Here is a 22765-nt window from a genome sequence, read left to right on the forward strand (position 1 = left end):
GGACTTCAAACAGCAAAGTGCATTTCTACCCTCTGTCCTGAAGCCTTGAGCCTGATACTACTGCTTGCACCAAACGAATGGGTTGCTGTCCTCCGACCAAGCCTACTTCCTATACTATTTTAATCCTTTGATTAATTTCTCTGAGGCCTTAATTCACTCTGATGAAGATCAGTGGAAATTCATTCTCAGTTTCTGGGTGACTTGCCTGTGTTACACTGACAAATGCACATCAGTGGGTAATTAGCTTCTCGGTCAGTAGATAGGCTGTGCCTTCAATTTCTGTGAACAAAATGCACTAAATCTATGCAGTAAATCTACCCTTAGAGGCAGGACAATTGTAAAGCACCAAGCATCAATAAACACCAATCAAAATCTAAAGAACCCACTACTGCCAAACACTGCTGCCAGCAGTACTACTGACCGGAGTGGGCAATTCCTTTAAGGAGTATAAGTAATATATATAACATCCACAGATACAGTGCATTAGACCAGATGAACTCTAAACTGGCAAGAGCATTGTCTAAAGGCATATCAGATCTCTCATTTTAGTTGCTGCCAGTTTTATCGCATGCTTATGTCACTGAGATACTAAGGCTGAAAGGTCACATCGTATCTTAGAAGGTAACCATCATTGTAAACATACAGTCTCTGATCTGTGGGGTTATAATCAATACTCTGGATCGTATCTAACTTTTTATCCATGATGACACTAATACTACCTTCTTGGCCAGTACTTGTGTCATACATGTAGAAGATTTCCTCTTTCCTAGTGTTCATTGGCCTTGTGGCGTACAGAACACCACATAACATGAAAGCATTGGAAACAGATGGCTTGTACTGTCTTGTCTGCCAAGTATTTAGCACATCAAGTGTGGTCTCATTGAGTTTGCTAATCACAATGTTGCCCATGCTATTTTCTGTTGAATATATTACCCATAACCCACTTTCATCCACGGCAAAATCTATGTCTTGCCATGATACACCTGCATAAGAGAAACGGTTACTGGTAACAGCATCTGGAAGCTCCTTCCTCAAAACCATGGTGTTTGTTTTTAAATCATGCTTCACCATATGTCTTGAACTATAAGCATGATAGTACAAATAATTATTATAAAGGGCAGCACCACTTCCTTCCCCATATCTTATTCTACTTTCATACATGGGTCTAAACAGCAGCAAATTATCAAAGGAACTATAAATTCTGTAGTATTCCAAGTATCTCCCATCTGTGTTCAATGGTGCAACCCAATAGACTTCCTTCTCTGGGTTAGAGGGAGAGTAATCTCTACCCCAGGAACCGTATTTGTAGGCAAATCCTCTCCAGTTCAGCTTTACAATATAGGGCTGGCTAACATTCAGCAGTCCACGGTGAATGCAGCTACCTGTAATTAAAAAGAAAAAAACAGGTTTTCCAAATGTCATCATTAGGAGAGACGTTTTGCATACTGTAGCCTCTAGAGTGTGCTTACTAGGGATTAGCTCTGTGGCAAAGCACAGACATAAATGCATAGCTTCATGTGTAAAAGGCTCATTTTGGGCCAAGGTCAGCAACTGGATAGCACTAAGTGTTCCAAGTTGACTCAGAAAGTTAGTAAAAAAAAATAGAGCACATATTATTACAGCTATTTGGAGAGGATGGGAGGGTGGAGAAAAGATAGGACATCCGTCCTCAGTCAGGATTAATTTGCAGAAAATAAGTGCTCACTGCGCTGTTCCTGAGAAGGGACCGATTTCTCTTTCTACCCATTTGATGCATGCCAGCCTGATGCACTAGGAAATCCCTTGGAAAATACAATTTCAGAAGCATTTTAGGTTATTTTCTACCTCAGTGGAACTGAGAGCATGGGAGATGGGGAAAAAAAGAAAGAGGAGCATCTGATTTCTGTGTATTTCACTGCAGAGGAGAAGGAAGGAGCAGCAGCAGCAGTAATTCCAGAGTCACATTTCAGATTAGCATTCTGCTGTCAGAATCACAGCTTTACAACAGTGCGTCACAGCCGCATGGTGCCTTCCACCTCAGGCCCACAAAGAAATCTGCAGACAGTAACAATCACAGCCTAGGAAATGTAGACAGATATTACCCCAAGTTTTCATGTGAGACAACTCTAAAGGGAATATGACTTCAAACTGAACCACAACAGCTCTGTTTTCCACATATCAACTACGAAGCCGTTTTCAGAATCATGGAAAAATGAATTTAGATACAAGAAATACTTTCCTTTTACTCATGGTGAATGGCAGTGACATTCCAGTTTCCTGAAAAATTCTCAATATTGTAAGTCACTGGTGGAAAAAACCCTCCACTCAGAAATGTCCGTGGGCCTCTGATGAGTCTGAAGCTGCCACTGGCAAAAACCAGCATGCTTTTATCCAAATGTTAACATTAGCTTTTTGTATTACTGCCACAGAAGTGTCCCAGATTTTTCATTGTAAGGATATGTTCACCTGAGGTAATGGAGACAGAGGTGTCAAGTGACCGGCACCAGCTCACAAGCTTAGTGGTAGTCCCACGTTTCCCAATTCAGTGGGGTTCTCTAGCCACTAGACAGCCTTCCTTATTAAAGATGGGGTATAATATGAATAGACCCACGTCTCACGTGTCAATTAATGGATACATTAATGGCCACAACTGTTTGATGTTAATAATACCTCCCTCAGCACAGGAACTCTATGCACCACCAGCTGTGGCGTCAATGATGAAAGTCAAACTTATCTTTTGAGGTTTTAATACTTTGCATGGGTACCACATCACAATTGCTTACAGCCCATATGAAAAGAATGGCTCTTCATAAGCTCAGCCATATGAAGGGATGTCTAGCATATAAATAACCTATGTCTTAGCACAAAGAAGAAAGAGAAATAACAGAGAATTTAGGTTTTGCCCTCAAAGCTGGCCATCCCTAAGCAAGTCCAGACAATACTTATGGGACCGAACTGGAAAATCCTAAAACCACGGACAGAAAAACCTGGGAGGTATCTTGTTCTCAAAGGCATCCTAGTCTGTCCCACAGATAGAGGGAAATGTGGAGACAGAACAATCTGAAGTACTCTACTTGGAAAAAGACTGGGAAACAAGACATTTGGTGAAAAATGGACTGTTGCAAACAGAGAAATCTTTTTCTGATCTGCTTTGCCCAGGAGGAAGGTGCTCTGCCTCTGGGACAAGGAAACCTGAGGCCTGAATGTTAGAAATGTCAAAGCAAGAGGGTAACATTTGTCCCAATGTGTAAAGTCGATTTGGGCAGTGAAGCTCTCCATGTCTCCTCCTTTCACAAAATGTAGTATTATTCTCCTTCCTCTACATAACATCTTCCCCCCTCACAGTTTCATGCTGTCTTGTGCTAGTGACTTGGGGATATGTGATTCACCCGTAGCCTCCTCTCAACATCTATAAGGAAGGTGGGCAGCAGCTTTATATTAAATCACTACGCTGAGCTAAATCCCTGTGTCCCCAGGCTGCATTGGCAACTTCCTTGGGGTCAGTATTGCCCACGGGAGCAGCTCTGCATCACCGAGAGCCCAACTCACGGCAGAGAGGGTGACACAAGTTGTGAAGAACCCCATCTCCTCCACCAGCCCCTTTCACGTCCTGGGATTCTTGCAGCTGAAACGCGAGATGACCCTGGTTGAACACCGCTTCCCTCCGTGCCACCAAGAATCGATGCGAATCAGCATTCCTGGCTTGGAGCAGATGAGCATTTAAGCATGCACTTAAGTGCTTTACAAAGGACGAGGCCCTGGAGCAGAAACCTCATTTCCAAATATAGCACACGAGGAAGGCACTGCTGTATGGCTAGCCAGGCTGTATCTCTGGAAATGGCACGTAGCATGGCTAGTAACGTGGCCTCAGCACTTGGCACGGATACCAACGTTTGGAGGTGCTTATACCTCAGCTCATGCAAAGAAAGCAAGCTAAGGCAGACAGTGTAAAATGGCTTGCAGCCTGCCAACTCCATAAATCAATTTGGGCCGGTTTTTTCTTGTATCTCTATTATGTATTGTTACCTCCGGCATGAGGGCTTCTTTCAAGCTGGTGACATATTGAATATATTACTGTGCTTAAATCACAATAAACTTATCTCAGAATTAAATGGTTATTAAATGCTCTAAAACTCTTGATTTGTTTAGAAAAATATAGCACCGAAGCTTGCAGGTAGTGAAGTACTGCTAAGCTCATCTATATGCGACCTCAAATAATTTTTCATGTCATTAAGCAGAACACAATTCCAGATTTATTTTAATAATTCATACGTTGTTTCATAAATAAAAAACAAACGTGTGTTCAGCAGAGAGACCTTTTTTTACAAAAGAAATAATAAATTATTATTTCTTCCCTTAAAGAGAGCTCTCTGCTGAACACTTGTTTGGTTTTTATTTATGAAACAATGAATTATTAAAATAAAGTTAGAAGCGTGTTCCGTTTTAATGACATCAAAAATTGTCTGAGGTTTCTATAGAGTATGTGCTTCATTTTGATTTCCTTGAAAACTCTCCCAGAATTTTTATTTTTTTTTAACCAAAAAACTCTGTGGTAGTCAGGGGGTGATCTGTCTTCTGCACAGGTTCAGAAGAATTCATTGTTGTTTATTTAATCTAAACTTGCCTCCCTGTCTGGATCTTCTGGGGAAAAAAATGCACAAAGGAAACAAAGTGTCATGTAATTTTGTAAATATTAGAAGGTACTTGAAATAAATCCATATGCATTATTCAAACTTTCAAGTTTTTAACTCCTTTCTGCACTGTTTTGTGCCACTGATAAATGACGTCCTGGTATTTTTGCCTTTCTTTGTTTCACGCTTATGTAGCAAATAGGCGTGAGGAAGACTAACATAGGCACATACACACGTACTTCTCCTTCTCCCTACATAAAGAACCAGTATCTCAGCTCAGTTGTTTACTAATCCTTCTGATTCATCAGAAAAGGAGCTGGCATTTAGTTGTTAGGACTGAAGGGAGCCTGACTTGCTTGGCTAACAGGCTGCAGAACTGAGCATGAGATGCATCCCGTTGGGTCTCGCTTCACCTACTCCACTCTAAAGCGCTCACAGAGCACATCACCTTCTCACTCCAACAATACAGGTGCCAAAAAAACTCCAGCAGCCTCCCCCCACCAACAGCTGCATCTAATCGCAGAAGAGAAGGGACCACAGTTTGCTTATGCAGCTGAAGATGACGAGACAAGGTGGGACCCACGTTTAAAGGAACTCCCATGAGGGGCACAGAGGCCGGAGGCTGGAGCTATGCTCTCACACATGTTCCCAAGCACCAGATGTGCACCCTCCTCTGCCTTCAGATGAACCACTGCATCCAGATGTGTGAGCTGTGACCAGCCTTACTACAGCTTGAGACACAGGAGACAGAGCTGCTCAAGGAAAGGCTCATCTTGGCTCCTACTGTCTCACTGGCATAGGAGGAACCCACACAGACACTTCAGTTTTCACCAGTATCACAGGGCACAGACACAGGCAGACAGCTGCATCAGAGAAGACTTATGTTGCCAGCATCTAACGGGAGATGAGGTGGAGGGCTGGAGTTCATCTGACCTACCTTCAGGCTACTAAAAGTTCAGGTGCCTCAGCTAAGCTCCCTCCGTCGCCAATGGAGAAATGCGTGTGTCTCCAGGGGCAGTTCGGGCAGTCCTGCAGAGGAGGCACTGGCCAGTTCTTTTCAGGTGCCCGTAGACATGTCTGTCTCATTGTGTATGGATGTATTGATTCCAAAACACAACCCGAAACGCTTAAAAACCACAGATATCTTGAGTACATAGGAGGTAAAATATAAGGTAAAAGTGAAATCACTATAAGACTCCAATAGGGTTGCCTGAGTTTCAGCATTAGGCTACACAAGGTCTTTCTCCTGCTGAGACCTATTCACCAGTAACTTGAAATCCTTAATTTCTGAATAGATAAAAGCCAGAAAAAACAGCTTTGCTCTTTTTTTCCTTCCTTTCTTTTTTGCCTTTGAGAGTTTCATCTGACTCACTTCTCCCTGCTGCCTCTTTCAGATAATTTCAGTGAGATGTGACAAAGAATCTGCTGCAGAGTCCTCAAAGAACCATCCTGGGGTCTTTTCTCTCTATACCTGCCCTGATGCAAACAGGTGAGATTGGTGTAAAAGAAAAACAAATGGATAAATATTTCTTCCCATTGGAGTGGTGATGAGAGAGATACCAGGAACTGCTGCAGATAGGAAAGCCAGTGATGATGAGGAGGATGATTAACTATATATTTACTGAGCCCCATCTCAGACACCCACCTCTCCAGATGGAGAGAAAGGCAAACGGAGACCCGTGATTTCTTTCTGCTATGTTGTTTGGGAACAGGCCTGCTCACTCTGAGAAATACAGCAGCAAAAGCCTTGGGGGACAGAGTCAGAGGGGCTGTGTGCTACAGCACTGAGAAGCAAGAAGCTTTAATTAAACTTGCCTTTAGACTCACGGTCTTAGGCAGCTTGGGGATTAGCCAAACTCTCTCTAGTTCATGTTGCCTACCCAAAATATGCAGGAGAGAGGATGAAGGGGGAAAGAAAACTCAGTCTGAAAACAGGACAAAGAGTCAGTTTAATACAAACATTATAAATATAATATGAACTAAAAGCAGGGCAAGGCCAAATGGTTTGGCAGGAATTCAAGGCGTTCAAGCTTGCAGAGAAAACGTATGGAAATTTTGTTCAAATGCATAAATGAGATCTTCAGAGGCCTAGGTGTGGGCATCCATGCAAAGCCTCCAAAATGACCATCTAGAAAATGCAGGTCTCTCACATACTTACTTCATCTCCCCAAGCAATAACATCTTCCTCCTACTACTTGTTTTCACACACAGTCTGCAGGACATGTAATTGCTCTACAAAGTTCTCTGCCCAGAGAACATTTGCTCCCCGCCAGGCACACAAAGTCAGGATACACCAGTCCTGTGTGGATTAGTAAGGATATGATCCTTCATACCACCTGGGTTACCTGTATAGCTGGCATCTTCCAACAGGCAGAAAACTTGCCAGCCCTCCACAGTTGCTCTGCCATTCCTTTGTGCCAACCTCAGAGACCACCCTCACCCTAAAGGTGGCCACGTCAATACGCTCACACACGTCGTCCAATTTCTCCGGCATTCCTATTGCTGCGGGCAGGAGATAAACTCACAGGTAACACCAGAGGATGTCCTCAGCTGATGCCAGCGGTGATAATTCTCTGGAAGTCATTGGAGCTACTCGCGTTCATACCACGTGGGGCTTTGCGCCTTCTAGGTTATCTCCTGCTCTGCGGTTCCCACACAATGCAGTGACATGCAAAGGTGCCTGAGGTAGCTGGCACACCAGTCGGGAATAAGGCAACGCTAAAGCAATACCTTTTTGGTCCCAGATAAACTCCATCCACCTCCCCATCATGCCCTAAGAAGCAACGCTAAATAACTCTATTATGGTCACAATCCTGTGCAGTTACATTTACCCATCCCAGAGCTATCATCCTGCTCTCAGCACGACTTGCCTATCCCTGCGTGGAGCTGCGCTGTGAAGCATAGACCTCCCTTTCCCACTCTGTGAGAGCTCCTACATTGCACAGACGCTCATGCCAGCCACCCAGGCATGAAAGCAGCCCCTTCCTCCACCACTCATGGAAGGACACAGTATTCTTGTTCAAGAGCTCAGTACTTTCTCAGTGAAACAAAGGCATGCTGTAGGCTTGAAGAGAAAGAGGCTGTTTCTTTCCACACACCGTCACCCTCAATAAATCAATGAGATGCCCTTCAAATACTTTTAAAACCCTGCTTTGCTTTTTTTTTTTGTTGAAACATTTTAAGCCCTTCCTTAAGGAGCAGAGAAGGGCCCTGAGATTTTGCGACGCAGGTTTTTGTTCCAGCTTTCTCTCCTGCCTGATCCCCAGACAAGGTGTTACCCGCGCATCGTGTCAGGGAAGCGCAGCAGCTGCCCGCACCGTGATGAAACCCGGAGGAGATCGCAATAGGAAAGGCTGCTGACCCTAAGGGAAGCTTGTATTTCTGCCTCTCACCTTTCCAATGAGACGTTTGAACTAGCTGACCCCAAGGTGATGAAAGGTAAATGGTGGTAGGTGCAAATCTGTGCTCCTTGCAAGCAGGACACCATTCCTTCTTTTTTATGGGCTCCTCTAGCTGATTGCTAACCAGCTTATGTGAAAAAGCAGGATTCTTCCCCTGGGTATTGTAAACAACAGAGCACTTTCGCTCTTACAATACTCTGGCAAAAGGAATCCCCTGTGTATAAAACACTTAGGGGATAAACACAGTTTGATAAATCCTCCTGTCTGTTAGCAAGTGGGATGCTTGACCTGGCATACCTAAACTAGTGTTTCCTTAACGGTTTGCTCCAGTGTATCATATCTGACTCTCAAAATTTCTCAGACTATGATTCACTCACAATGTGATTTTTCAAGCTGAACACACGGTCAAGACAAAAATTAATCCAGTTGTAAACTAATTACTGCATGCCCTGTGACTTTTGATACATTTATATGAACTGCACTCTGGGAACCACTGATCTAAGCCCCAGAACATAACCTTTCCTAGTTAAGAAAATTATAAAATCCTAGTTCTGCTGAAATCAGTCATAAAGCTCCCACTTATTTCCCTGAGACCAGAATTTCCCCCCAAGGTTCTTGACCTTCTGATTTAGAAGAATCTTTTGCCTGTGAAGCAAAAGTAATCTTCATGCAAAGCTATCTTCCGGAGCTTGCATACCAACAGCTTTAGTACATCAACTGTTGCTCATACATTTCCCAAGCAGCATTAGAGCAAAATTGCCATGACACAGGTCACTTTCACAGGAACTATTAAAAATCAAAGCTGGTCAGAAAAAAGAAAAAAGCATAGTTTCCCACAAAAAAAGGTAATTGTTTTGAAAAAGAGAAGGGAGGGGGAGATTCACTTTTCGCACTGCGGGTGAGAGGAAGTTTACAACTTTTTCCAGTTGAAAACAGCTACTGTGTCTGAAAGAGTTTGTTTCCTGCCCTCATTTTCCTTTTGAACCCGTTGATGAAACATTAGGAGCTGTCTGCTCAATTTTTCAAGAGCTGAGTAGTATCATTACAAATGTATTTAATATTAACAAAGGGAAATCTCTGCATTTACTGTTGTAGCCATGCATTATGTTGTTCCTTATCTGATATGCAATAGAAACGCTTACCTGGTGGGAAATAAGGGGGTACTGTAGTTTTGTTCATGCCCTCTTCACACTCTTTCAATTGATTCTGCAGAGACACAATTTGTCGACGAATTGCAAGGATATTGGTTTTGTCCAGTGATTCTAGTTCATTTACCAGTATAGTCAGATTGGTGATCTAGAGAAAAAAAAAAAAAGAGAGAAAGTTTAAATTTCTGTCGACTTCATTTTACAGATATTTGCAGGCAGGGTTGATCATACCACAGAAGATGCTATAGAACAGCTTTTAAGAAATATCCCTAAGAATAGTCCTTATCCTGCTAGCCTGAACCTTACATTTCCAGCAGAGGTATGTGACTGCAAGGAAATGCTTTAACACTCAGTTGTATAACATAAAGCAAAAATATAGTGTTATTTTATACGTAGTATAAACATATCCCGTAAGTCTTAGGCAAGTACTAGCTATTATATATAAAAATTACTTGTTCCAACCTTACAAAAGTATCCGGAAATTTTATTTGCAAAGATAAATAATGTTCTCAATCACCTACTTGATGATCTAGAGGACAACGGAGAAAATGATATTTCACTTTCCATCTGAAGTAATTATTCTCTCTAGGTGAGTGATTAACTACAGTTTTGCAAATGTGATTTATAGTCTGCTGGGAAGGTGATAGTCTTTCCCACTTCTTGATTTCATATTGATTGGGCCACTGCCCTAGCAACCAGAAGCTAATTTTTTAATTATCTAAGTTAGAGCACAGAGGCTTTCAAGCATGGGGGTCTATAAATTAATACTTATTATAATAATTTAATCAGCTCATGTGCTTAACACTATGCAAAACTGTTAACTTTCAGGCAGGTATTTGGCAAAAATAAAGTGGTCTCCATTTGTTTTGGGGTTTCTTTGCTTTTCTGTGCTCTATATCAAGGAAAAGGATCTTAATACATTTGAGGTCAAGCTTTCTTTTAATTTATGCTAATGAAATGCTAAAATAATTCCGCTGGCTGCAGTAGAGACAGGCTACATTTCCTCAACCTACACAGTAAAGAGAGAATAGACTATCTGTATGTTTGAACCCTCTGTGGCTAATTAAGACCTTGGCAATACCTCCAAATATATTTGCTCAACGATGACATTGCTTCCAACAAGGCTGGATTTGAGCTGTGTGACCAGTCTCTTTAGGTCACTGATTTCCACTTTCAGTAACTGGAAGTCCAGTTCTGTGTAAGATACACTGCTCTTCTCCATATGCTCCACTCTGATGGTTAGATTAAGGATTTGCTGCTGATACAGGTCAAGCATTTTTGAGTACTCTCTAACCTTAAAGAAAGGAAAAAAAGGTACATATTCATGTCCAGGTTAGCAAATAAGACAAGCCTGTTTGACATCTTTATTATATTTCTGAGTGCCCCATGCATAACTTCCACATACTTGACATATATATTCTTCACATAAACTACATAAATGGAATTCTCATCACATACATAAAAAATGTGAAATTTAACCCTCATTTATTGTTGGCAGTTCCACAAAGTCCCCTCAGGAATGCCTGGGGATGACTGAAGGCAGAATTTTACTCACAGTCTTCCATTTTTTTAATTCTTTGCCAATATTGTCTCTGAGAGCTAATTTTATCCTCAGTATGCCAAGAACTTACACTGGCGAAAATTTTATTAGGAAAACTGCAGTGTATTATCTCACAAAAGCAAACCAAGGAGGCTGAAAAATGCAATAAAGGATTCCCAAGTTTTTCAACTTCATTTCCTATTAACTCTGAATCCAATAGGATTTTATCCTGTGTACATTTGAATTGTCTCAAAAGTTGGCAGAACTGGTTTGGGATTTGTCTTTGGGCAGGGGGAAAATATTTAAACACAGTGTTAAAAATCAAATCTGGTTTAAATGAAAGTGTAAAATATATTGCAGGCTTTAGCTAAAGTAATTTACCTAGCAGCCTTTTCAGCCTTTGAACCATTAAACAGTTGTCCGGATAAATATATTTTCACACATGTATCTGCTGAGGTAAAGGTCACAGAAAAAGCATTGTGATGCAGAATGTTAAGAATATTATATGGATTTGGGACATCCCTTGGGAAATGTTAGCTCCTTGAAATTTAACACTTTGGGAAAGATACATAATTTCTTTTTTCCCTTAAATCAATATAATTATATCATGAAAGGTAAGAAGTAGGTATAAGTATAATTAGTTTGTTGCACCAGTAACTCCGTATTTATACTCTCAGATGGTATTTGTAATACAAGTCCCTCTCTCTATGGCACTATGATTTCCATAACTATTACTTCTTCAACTGAAAGATTTTTAGCCCATAACCTCCCAACCATTCTTGCATTATCTTAACATGAAATGAAAGTCAGTATTTTTCCCATTGTCTCTGGAATGGCATCTAAAGTCCTGTCATGGTGTGAAGACCATGGACCCCCCATTTTCCTGTTCTGGCAGCAGCCCCTGGGAGAGGGACCCCAAAAACCACATCAAATAATTAGTTTCAGTTTTGATTGAACCCTTTGTGTACCAAAGAGGAGGTGTGGGAGCCCACGGCATGGAAATTCATGAAGGGCGGAAAGGATCCTTTAAGATCATAAGATATTCAGTGATGTGATTTACGAAGGAGAACCGTAAGAGAGAAGACCCTCTTTTCAGAAGTATAGTTTTCAATAGTGGCACAACTACACTATAAATCTGAAAGAACCCGCTACCAAACCTCTGCATGCACATATATAACGTACACCAAAAACAGGCTGCTCAATCCCATGCATTCAAATTAGAGTTTGAAACAGATCTTCTGCTCTAAATGTGTACAGCCAGACTTCGAGCTGCTCTGATATGAACTGGCAAGTTTCCATAAGCTGCAGTAGAAGCACCCTGACCCTGGATGCTCTAGATCTCCCAGGTCAAGCCAGGGTAACTTCAAGCTAAGTAATTTATTATAATTAAGAATCATAAAATAACATATAAAGGCTTAGACCTAGTTCCTTGTAACTGGCTGGCAACAGAGGCAGCTAGGATCCCTTGTCCTAGCTGTCACCATCATCTGTTCAGGAGGGAATAGCGGGAAATACAGGACAATGTTCTTGGCAAAGCCAGATGTAGTTGGACCTCACACTTTCACTGATCACCCAAATCTGTTTGGAGTTGGAAGATACCCTCAAAAAAAAATCTTCTGAGAAAAATCTTCAAAGGTCAATGTTTAAACTATGTGTCTAGAGTTTGCACAAGAAGAAAGGATATATGATTACAGCCTGAGAAATGTAAAGCAAGCCCATGCCTGAACAAAATTGCACTGCTGTGTGAAGCTATGTATATCATAGAGGTATTTGGAAATCCATCTAGGTATTAATAACCTTTCTCAGAGTAATACTACTACTACTAATAATAATAATAATAATGCAATAAAGACAAATCTGCAAATCACTGAAATAAACAGACTTCTGGAATTAGTGATGGCTACTTATTAGTGAGAAACCTGTGAATTTGGAGTTTTCTCCAGGGTCATGAGAGCCTGGACAAAATGCTGAGAGCTGGAACAAGGCATACACGGTTATTTCAGCCCTGATCACAGAGTGCTGCAGGACACAGACCTGAAGTTCTTCTCCCACATCAGAGGGTTTTCACTCAGTTCAACCATCTAGGTCATTTAAGGACATGTCAACACCATCCAGTGGAGTATAGCTGAGCAATATCCACACAAGTTGAGCCTGAACTAGCCCCAGCACTCTGCAGTGCTCTGTACAGCCACACCAGCATCGCAATGAACTTCAGCTAAGAGCTCCCCTGGCGAATTATTGGACAAATATCATTTTCTCAGCAGTGCTGCTCTAACAGATCCATGCTGCTTTTGCAGACAAATCCAGCACATATGTCAAGCACTGCAATGCCCTGTGTGGACATTCCCGCCTGCTTGGATCTGGCTTAGGAGTTTCAGTAGTTTAGAAATATCTGTTGAAAAAAGGAACATGATGTTGGTCTGTTTGGCAGAGAGATTTAAGCAGCTTGTAATCCCTGCTCTTCTACTGCATCTACCTGCTAGGGGCTGTCTCTTGACAGGCTGGCACAGAAATTCTGTGCATATCCCATATTTAAGGATACAGACCAATAACTAGTAATGATTGCTGCCACATTTGTCGTAAAAGCTTGAAGTTGGGTGTGATGATTGCATAGGGCCTGTATTAGCCCTTTACAGGAATAGAATGGAGCCATGTGAGGCATATGCAGGAAAAAAATTCCTCAGTTTCAGTTTTTCCTCCTTTCCAAGCCTTGTCACCCTCGTGGAATGAAAAGGGCAGGAAAAATCTGCAATGTTCATTTACTGTGTCATTTACCTGCAATTGGTATTTATCAAAACAGGTTTTGCAGCATGCAAACAGACACTTCTCCAGCACGCACCTGGAGACTACAGAAGGGGGAACAAAGGTACAAGATGAAGATGTAAAAGAAAAAAATGCAGAAGGACTGAGGGAAGATAAGAAAGAAGTGACAAAACCAGCAACTCTATAACGTCACTCGGCCCAGGACACTGGCTTCGGGCAGGCCTGACCTCTACAGACCTGTGAGGAGCAAGGGTGGCAAGCGATCTTCGAGCTGACACCAAGCAGAATTCCACTGCAGGTTAACTTATTTTGAAAACAGCTGTTCCTGGCAGAGGGCACGCATGATTTTTTTTCTCCTCTTTTTGTTACATGAGGATGTTCTGGCCGTTGTTAGCCAAGTTCTGAAAGGCATTTTTCTCTCCTTGGGATCACGTGCTGATCCATCCCTGTTTCGGAGGTGTCCTCTCCCCTTTCCTTTTGAGAAGAGCAGCCAATTCCCGCTTTGCTTTGAAAGGTTAATTTACTTCTGTAATCATAATTATGTTGGCAAAGGTTGATGTGACAGAGGAAAAATTAGTCTGGTATTTTCAGCCTACGGTTTGTACTCATTTGGCACATGAGAGCATCTCTTTATCTGCGAGCTTCCTTGCCTGCTGATTCTATAAAAGGACCCCCTTGCTTTTTGAATTAGCCTACAATCAGGCAAAAGGTTAACGATTCAATCAGGTTGTTTATCTGGGACTTCTAGCACATGGAAAGCATCCTTAAGGGTTCCAATCCTGCAGCTCTTACCCAGGAAAAGCTCCCATGAGCTTCAAAGGGTGTTTTAGAAGAGCAACTAAAGCATGGATTCTCGGAGTCAAAAAAGGAAGCACTCAGTAGAAATTCCCACCCCTGTGGTGAGACTAGGTTGTTTGAGCATGATTCCTTAGGAATTTGCTCAGGATCATTTCTAATAATGATCAATAATGAGAGCTTGGCTTTCCTCCATTTCATTATTTCCTTCTTTCTATGAGTATTATCATGACTAAAGTAATATACAGGATTGTGTAAGGAGGATTTTTTCCACAGCTGGAAAGATGAAGGTGCGTCACAAGATTTCAGATTACTTAAGTTCAGATATCAAGAGGGCAGTGCTCGACAGCTTTCTTCTTTCTACAGAAAAACAACATCATAACTGAGAAATCTTACACTCATAGAGTTACACCAAAATGCAATCTGTTCTTTTTCATTTCTGACCCAAAGTGTCTCTTTGCCTATATCACACCGAAGTATATGTCACACTTTGTCTAACTAGATGAATTGTAACACTGCTTCACTGATTGGTCTCGACAGGATGAAATTCAGTCAAGCCTGAGTTAGGTCAAGAATTTTCACTGTCTGCAGCAAGAATTGAAAGCCATGGTCAGTGTCTACACTGCGGTACACTGCTGGGCACCTAAGGATGCCAACAGAGTTACACCGGTTGACACCAGCTGGCAACCTAAACATTAAAGTCCATGGTGGGAATTTAGCTTGCCCTGAATTTAGAGGTGAGATTCAGATACAAACCTGGACACCTAATTTTAGGTATCTATAGTAACCTGTGTCTTTATACGAGCAAGATGTCTGAACTCAGGGGAGATCTGAGGCTGTCCACACAGAGAGGTCGAGCAGCACTTGAGATTCTCTGCAGACCTGCATGGCACTGGCAGAGAAGTCACTCATCTTAAAGGAAAGGCGCACCATTCTGAGGAAAGTACTGGTAAGAGACTGGTTACACCAGGGCAGGTGACGGGGAAAGGTGGTACACAAACCCCTTGAAGAATCATGCCAACTTTCTGGCTGGGAATCGTGCCCCTGATCCTGTCCCAGTGCAATTAGCTTAAAATGGCAGTACTGACCACAGTGGGAACAGTATGGGGACTTGAAATCGCAGTGATTTTCATGGATTGTTAACTCTGAGCTCCGCCTCCATGCTGCAAGGGATCAGGTAACTCCTGTGCTTGGAGGCAGTGGGGCTTCTGTCAGCTTGCCCTTCATATCCCTGCTGACAGCTGAATGTGTTTCCTTGTTAGCTCCAGTTCCTTCAAAACAAATGATTTGAACTGAAAGATCTTACCACAGGATCCTCCGCCTGTTGTTGTGTTTTTTATGCACAACTTCTTATCTGTTCTTGATTATACCAGAGAAGGGTTATGAATATTTATGGTTAGAATTTATAATTTAATGCTGTGCCTTTTCTGCTGATTAATTCAAGGACACTTCATTTCTTAAGATGCTTGGTTCCTGAAGAAAACACTTTCAGCTGGACACCTAATCTAAATTCTGAGTATTTATCCACTATCAAAAGTCAAAGACAGATTTCTGTCTTCACAGGCAGCTTTACCCAGTGCACCACAGCATGTGTAGGTTTGCCCAAGTTCCTCAAAAAATGGATCTGAATTCATGCAACTAGCAGCCAAAGTAGTGGAAGGTGTGTTTGTCTTCAACAGCAATGCATAATTCAGCAGTCTCACTGCCACGGCTTCAGATGTTGACGAGGAAGGTACTTGATTTTTTATTTTTTTTATTTTTTTTTAATCTGTGAAAGCAGAAGAAGTGAAGGGGCAAATATTCACCTACTTCATCACTCTGGGCTGTGGTGACTTTTCTCCTCTTTCCCTTCATTTCCCTCTTACAATCTGGCTGGCTTGATACAAATAATAACACATGAAAGAGCAGGAAGCTTGGTTTCCTATAGCTCTGTGTAGCAATCTCAAACCAATAAAAATGAGCCAAAAAAAGGCAAAATATAACCATTCTTCCAAAAATACCATATGCCTCTAGCTGCAAAGGCCTAGAAAAGAGACCTAAGGACTTTCAAATGCATGACATGCTACAATGTCAAAGATTCGAGATTTAATCACCGTTCTTGTTCTTACAGAGCCCTCTTCCCCGCTGTTTGAAAGACATGTCACGGAAAAGCGCTGACTGCTGTACTTTTTCACAGGCAACCATTTTTCAGCAAAGGTACAATTGTTATATTTATGAGAAAAGAACACCTTACTTGAGAAAGCTCTGTCTCAAATTTCTCTGAGAGTGTTGCGGCTATAATTTCCAATTGCTCGGCTTTCTGCACTGGAAAGGTGGTATCTGGCAAGTAGACAGAGCACTGACAAGTTCCCTCGTCATCCACAGAGCCGGACACATTGGCAAAGAGCTGCAATAACAAATCGGTAAGGAAAAAAGTGTTAATATTCTACTCTGGAAGCAGTAGCTAATGTCTGACAATAATATGAGCTGTGATAATCATGAGATCAACAACTTTGTTACTAGGTAGCTTTCACCTTTTTCTTCCAAGGAACTCAAAATACCTAGCAATTTTTATGACTCAGCCTTACAAATCTTTCTGAAAATAGTTAAATATTGCTGTAAAGATTTTACCACCAGAAAAAGAGAGGCATATAATAGTCCTTACTTTCCCAATCTTGTGGACAATGTTCCTAAGATAATGAAATACCTTTTCCAGCAGATAGAAAAGCAAACAACAGCAGGAAAATAATAGCTCAGTAAGTTAGGCCTTACAGTTACTGCTTTGTTAATCTGAATTGATCAGATCATCTAGACATTTCCATCCATAGAGACAGAAGCACCAAAATAGAACTAGTAGCAGGGGAAGTTTTGAAAAGAAAAATGCTTCATTTGAAGTTTCTCAGCCAGCCCCAGTAAACAGACATATGCATTTAATTACACACCACTGAAAGGTGATGAATTAAATACACAGGCTCAGCCTAAGGTAGAGATAATTATTTTGCTACAAAATATTGCACATAACACCAACATATCACAGCCCGCCCATCCACGTTTGTGGATAGTTTGCGAAGCTATTGCCCATGCCATTAGGATGAATCACCTTGTCCTGGTTGTTTGCACACTCAAAGCATCACCATTGGAGCAACGTGCATGGTGTATGGAAAGGTCACGGCTGGCAATTCATGATCTTGCCATAATTTACAGCCAAAGCACATAATTTCCTATAAACACTGGGTTGAATACTGAGTATGTTTGGAGCAGTTCTTTTTTGTTTGTACACAAAACGTTTCCCGGTTCATAAACCTATCACGAATTTATTAACAAAGATATTTGATGTTACTTTAAAATATGCTGGCACACACTTCAATGCAGCTGCATATTTTAAAGCTACAGATTGCTCTTTAAATGCACTTCTTTCTATAATGTCTCCTTCTGCCTTGCAGAAATCCCAGTGTTATTCAAGCGTTTTCTCTTTCTCTCTCCCTTTTAAAAATAAACAAGCAAACAACAAAACTATCTACTGAAAGTTGACATTTCAGCACTTCTTCCCTTGCTTTTTCACAGTGATTTCAACTAACTTCCTCACCATCAAACCAGCCCAGAACATGCAGCGATGGCCAGCAGCAAAGCTGTCTTGATCTGTGAGCCCAAGAAGAGTGCAGCAGCAAGCAGGAATGATCCCAGTTCACACTTCTGGCAACCTCTTTACCGCAGCCATAACAAACAGCACACATCTTATTTTGCAAGAAAGCATGAAAAGACATTTTATCTGTGTTATTCAAGCACTATGGGCCTTAAAACTTCACTCACAGACAGACTGTTGAAGACATTTATCATGAAAGGAAAAAAAGAAGTATCTTATGGCATTCCAGAATGGCCCAGCACATAACTTTCATCGATTTTCCTGCCAAGTAGGTTACCACTGAGAACATACTGCAAACTATTTCTAAGTTTCCAAGCACTTTTGAAGATATGGCTATCAGTACCTCAATTACTATGAAAAATAGGTTCCTAAGTCACTTAGATGCTTCTGCACCTCTGAGTTTTCTGCGTATAGGCATGACTGTGATGCCAAATTGCTCAGCAATAATAAAAGAAACAGATGGGGGGAGGGAAAAGAAAAGAAGGAATAAATGTGGTTTAGTGAGGATATGGGGCCTTCTGTAAGACTGTTGTGCCCCGGCATGCTAATTTTTGTGTGGACAGTATGGTTTTCTATCCCTTCTGTGTATAACACAAATATAACATATATGCGTATAAGTATAGGAAGAGAGAGTATACTAGAGATAGTATGGCATAGTGTGTACTACACATGCATATACATTTCCATACATTATATAGTGTGAACTATACACTGTATACTCTCCTATAAACTACAGTCTTGACTATATATAGCTATCACTTTGTCTAGAGGTACCATGATTATTTCATGTGCGAAACAAACCATTCATAAATGTATTGAGATGATCTCCCAAAAAAACTCCAACTTGTGCATTTAAACTCCCTATGAAAAACAATTATTCTGTTTTAACATTTGTGTTAGGAGAGAGCCTTGAGTTGAAGGCAGAGCTTCATTGCAGTAAGTGCAGTTTATATCTAAGCCAAGAGACAGTTTCCCCAAAGAAGCAGACAGCCTGGGCAGACGGAACTGCTTCCATTCTTCCATTGGCATTACAAACATTGGCATCTTGATGTTGACAAGACCGAGAAACATTGTTTGGTTAAAAGCCCCTTGGGTCAGTCAGTGCTTCAATCAAAATATAATACCAGTCAAATGACAACTATATAACAAAAATGTCTTCCCTCATCCTGTAGAAAAATGCACAAGACAGGCTGTTACTTTTGATGGAGTTGTATGGTTTTTAAGGTTTAATAATTTACACTGAATGCTTAAAAGAGAGCAAACTGTCCTAGCTTACAGCAAGGACTTGACAGCAACATTTCACTCTGTAAAATTAAGCTGTTACATATACATATTTGAAGCTATGAGAAATGTTCCTTTTCCACATCCTTTCAATTTAAGAAAGGGAGTAGGAGCCGGCAGTTACTCAATTTTCTGGAAACCAGAAAATTTATTCAGCTACCTAAATGTGGACTTAGGGTTACATCCTCAAAACAGCCTAGCCATTTCAGTGCTTAATTTCCAGCTACGCTGTAGCCCAGTGGCATTCACAGCTCTGAATTAGCTACTTGCTCATCCTAAAACAAATGGGATCCACAGAAACCACACGGCAGGGACAGAGGCCATGGCAAAGATAGAGGTCACCTCAGCTGAACAAGGAGATGGATGAGGTTTGGGACCTGCTACTGAGACTCAGAGAGACTCCTGACTCCATTTAACTTCCTAAACACTCTACTGGAGCCAGGGTCTTAACTCTCTCTCAGAAGAGGTCCCTCCACACCTCCCAGCTGCCACACTTGCCTAGCTTGAACGGCGAAGACCTGCCATCAAGCTATCTGCCATCTCCAGCCTGATCTGGAGCTGTGCTTGGGACAAACTCTGTTCTTGATACTTGGTTGCAGGACCATTCAGAGCAAGTGTGTCCCACTGAATCTGTGCCAAAGCAAACATGTTATTAAGCAGTCACTGAGAGAGAGAGGGAAAGAAACCAAACCCTGAAATCCGCAGACCATGGACTTGAGCACTATACCAGAAGGCACGGAAATCAGATTCAAGTCCCTTTATCAGTAAATAGTTGAATAAAATTTGAGCTAAGTAGAACAGGGAGAATCAAGATTTTCTTACCCCCAGCAACCACAAGTGGGCACTTCTCAGAAGATAGTTTTAAGGCCCTGTTCTGCTTTACGTGAGAAGACAGAGCTGAAAAGAAGCTTTCCCTTTCCTCCAGGGAGGCTGTAAAAACCAAACTGTTGGGTACATTGCCATCAAACCCCCACGGCCCCAGCTGTTTCGTGTCTGGGGTCCAGTTCAGTAGTCACAAGGGTAATGCCAGAGCTTTTGATGTGAATTAAGGCATTGAATGACACGTCAGCAGCACTGATGATTTGAGGTATTCACTACTGCCTAAAATCCTGGATACACAACACCTAAATGCTTTTCCTGGCCAGCTTAATTGACACACCTGTATCAGGGTTAAGCCTCTGAGTGACTGTGTAGCATTTAAAAAATGGGACACAACTTCCTAATTTTGCTCTTTTCTGGACTTTATGGAAGAACAGTAACAGTTATACCTTTGGGGCAGTGTGCAGGTTGCCAGTCATCTTGCTAGGCTGAGTCAGATACGGAAACGTCCTATTGAGATGAGGGGTCTAAAAAGCAAAGGAAAGCCTTTTTCAGTGTGAATTCCTGCATATGGCACCATCCCTTCCCCACCAGCTAGCCCCCATTCTGCAGCTCCGAAGCACTTTGATTTTATTATGGGAGCCATCCTCAGCAACTGTAAATTTAATTGCCTTTTCTGATCTGCTGCTGAGGCGACTAACGTTTCCCCCGGGCACAGTGTCACTTCACAGACACCTCTTTTTGAAGAAACACTCTGTGTGACCAGTGCGAGGCAGGGGATGCTCAGCCTGCCCGGGAGGTGTGAGCTGGGGCTCTGACAGGCAGCCCTGGCAGATAGCGTGGCCGTCTAAAACGACAGTACTGTGCCCCCCTGCCCTAAATCCGAAGACTACTGTCCTCCCAGCAGGGATGCCCGCTCCTCGCCTCCCAGCTCACGCTCCAGCCTCTCGGCGCAGGACTCGCTGCCCCTTTCACGCCAAGCTGTCAGGCTGCGAGCTGCGACGGCTGGGGCACACATCCTGCTCTGCCGCTAGCCCCACGTTGGGGACAGCATCCCACCGCGGGGAGGGAGCGCCGGGAGAAGCCGCCACGCTGCCAAGGATACAGCCAGGTTCCACCTTGGAATTCTTTTTTGTGGTAAGACTATATACATCCCCTTTAACTTTCATCTCCCCTTCCACAGCAAGGAGAGCGGCTGTCACCCTGGCACGGCACTGTGTGTCCCTAAAGGTCTACCGCGTCCCCACGTCGCCCGTAGTGGGGTCTCACCAAAATCTGTGGCAAACTGGGAATTGCAGCAAGACGCCCTCAATGTCAAATGGTGTGACAGACGGAGCGTCAAATGGGCTTCCCCCGCAACAGGGTGCTCACCCCTGGATCTTTCTGCATTTCCCAAATCCCAGCCGGAGCCCCATTCCCGAGGCAGGGAATGGTGGGGAAATCCAAATGGCCGGCAAAGGGCAGGTCTATTAAAGGGCACGGCGTAAACAAGCTTTTGTGGGACAGTTTGTCAAATAAACCCATTTGAACAAGCATTTGTGTGCTCATATGATTCCACTGAACATGGAGGGGGCGGCTAATAGCAATTAACAGTGGTAGGGCAGAGAGCGTCACAAATTGTGTAAATTACACAAACTGGGGACTAGCTTAAAGCTAAGCAGACCGAGGAGAAATGTCTCCCATATTAAGCTTTCTACCCTCAGCTTATCAATGTATATTTACGCCTCCATCTGGACTTCTGCAACTTTCTGTTCTTGAGCAGATAAAAGCACCTTCCCAGGAGATGCTGACTTCACTGCCTGCATCCACAGCGTTCCCAAACTTCAAAAAATATAACTAGGGGCATGCTGGATTTTTCTGGTTGGTGACTAAATCGGACAAATCAGAAAGTCATTGGGAGCCAAAATTTTTTTTTTCCAGATTTTAACTAAAAAAATACCAAAAGGCAGTCACTTTGGGTCAAACAAAACCAAAATGTTTTGTTTCATTTGGAAGAGCTTTTAAGCTGTTTGCAAACTTTTTCTTCTGATAATTTAAGCTCAGTATTAAATTTAAAACAAAAAAAGAGACAGCACAAAATCAAAACAGATCATTGACTAATGTAATTTTTTACTTTTTAAATTTTTTTTCACATTTTTCTTTTCTCCCTTCCTCCCTGGATTTGTTGTTGCTTTGGGGTTTGGGGTTTTTTTTTCTGATTGATAGCTTTGATTTGAATTCTCTTGCCCATCCAGATACAGTTTTATGGGGAAGAGGGAGAGCACCCCCACAAAAACCACCCAGCATGGCTTTCACGTGCCTGGTCACAGACTATGATAGCAACCATGCAACTGGGAAAGCCCCCACCTCCCAACTCCTTCCACATCAAAGATGTGGATCCTCTCCTGCTATAAGCCCTTGCTAATTAATTAGAAGCTACACAGAGCATTTAATATCCACTCAGATCCTCACTGGGAGTTGCACTCATCTAACCAAAGGCAGAATTTGACTCTGATTTTAAACCTGTGCCTCACTTCTACATTTATTACCCAGTCCCTACACATTAGTTGGGGGGAGGATGGAGATATACTTTAAACTTTCTCCATGCAGAGATCTCAACATTTGCCTAAGAATTTTCCAGTAACCTTACAAGAATTTTCAGCAATCAAAATTACATGAGCAGGCAAGAAGGCACCAAAGCTCAGGTTATTAGACCCCCATCTTACCACCTCTGTTGTTGCCATTGATCCAGCCAGAACAATCATGCATTGCACGAAGAGCAGCACAGCCACCTGTGTGTGCTTCAT

At 42.2% G+C, this 22765-nt stretch overlaps 1 protein-coding gene across 1 annotated transcript; it reads right to left on the reverse strand.

Moving 5' to 3' along the window:
* Positions 1-588: 588 nt before the first annotated feature.
* OLFM4 (olfactomedin 4) lies at positions 589-22765 on the reverse strand. Its single transcript, XM_075045834.1, has 6 exons — positions 22685-22765; positions 20429-20506; positions 16491-16643; positions 10241-10453; positions 9154-9307; positions 589-1382 (listed from the first exon to the last, which is right to left on the reverse strand). Exons 1-6 carry the CDS (start codon positions 22763-22765, stop codon positions 589-591), a joined length of 1473 nt encoding a protein of 490 aa, XP_074901935.1.

This window comes from Buteo buteo, chromosome 14 (genome assembly GCF_964188355.1).
Source record: "Buteo buteo chromosome 14, bButBut1.hap1.1, whole genome shotgun sequence".
Classification (NCBI taxonomy): domain Eukaryota; kingdom Metazoa; phylum Chordata; class Aves; order Accipitriformes; family Accipitridae; genus Buteo; species Buteo buteo.

What these genes read in the sequence shown, in the direction of transcription:
- OLFM4 (XM_075045834.1), bottom strand. Translation starts at nt 22,765, where the DNA reads ATGAAGCACACACAGGTGGCTGTGCTGCTCTTCGTGCAATGCATGATT. An exon ending in CAATGGCAACAACAGAGGTG is followed by an intron (nt 20,507 to 22,684) that starts GTAAGATGGGGG and finishes TTTGCTTTTTAG; the next exon opens with ACCCCTCATCTCAATAGGAC. An exon ending in TTGAGACAGAGCTTTCTCAA is followed by an intron (nt 10,454 to 16,490) that starts GTAAGGTGTTCT and finishes CCTTTCTTTAAG; the next exon opens with GTTAGAGAGTACTCAAAAAT.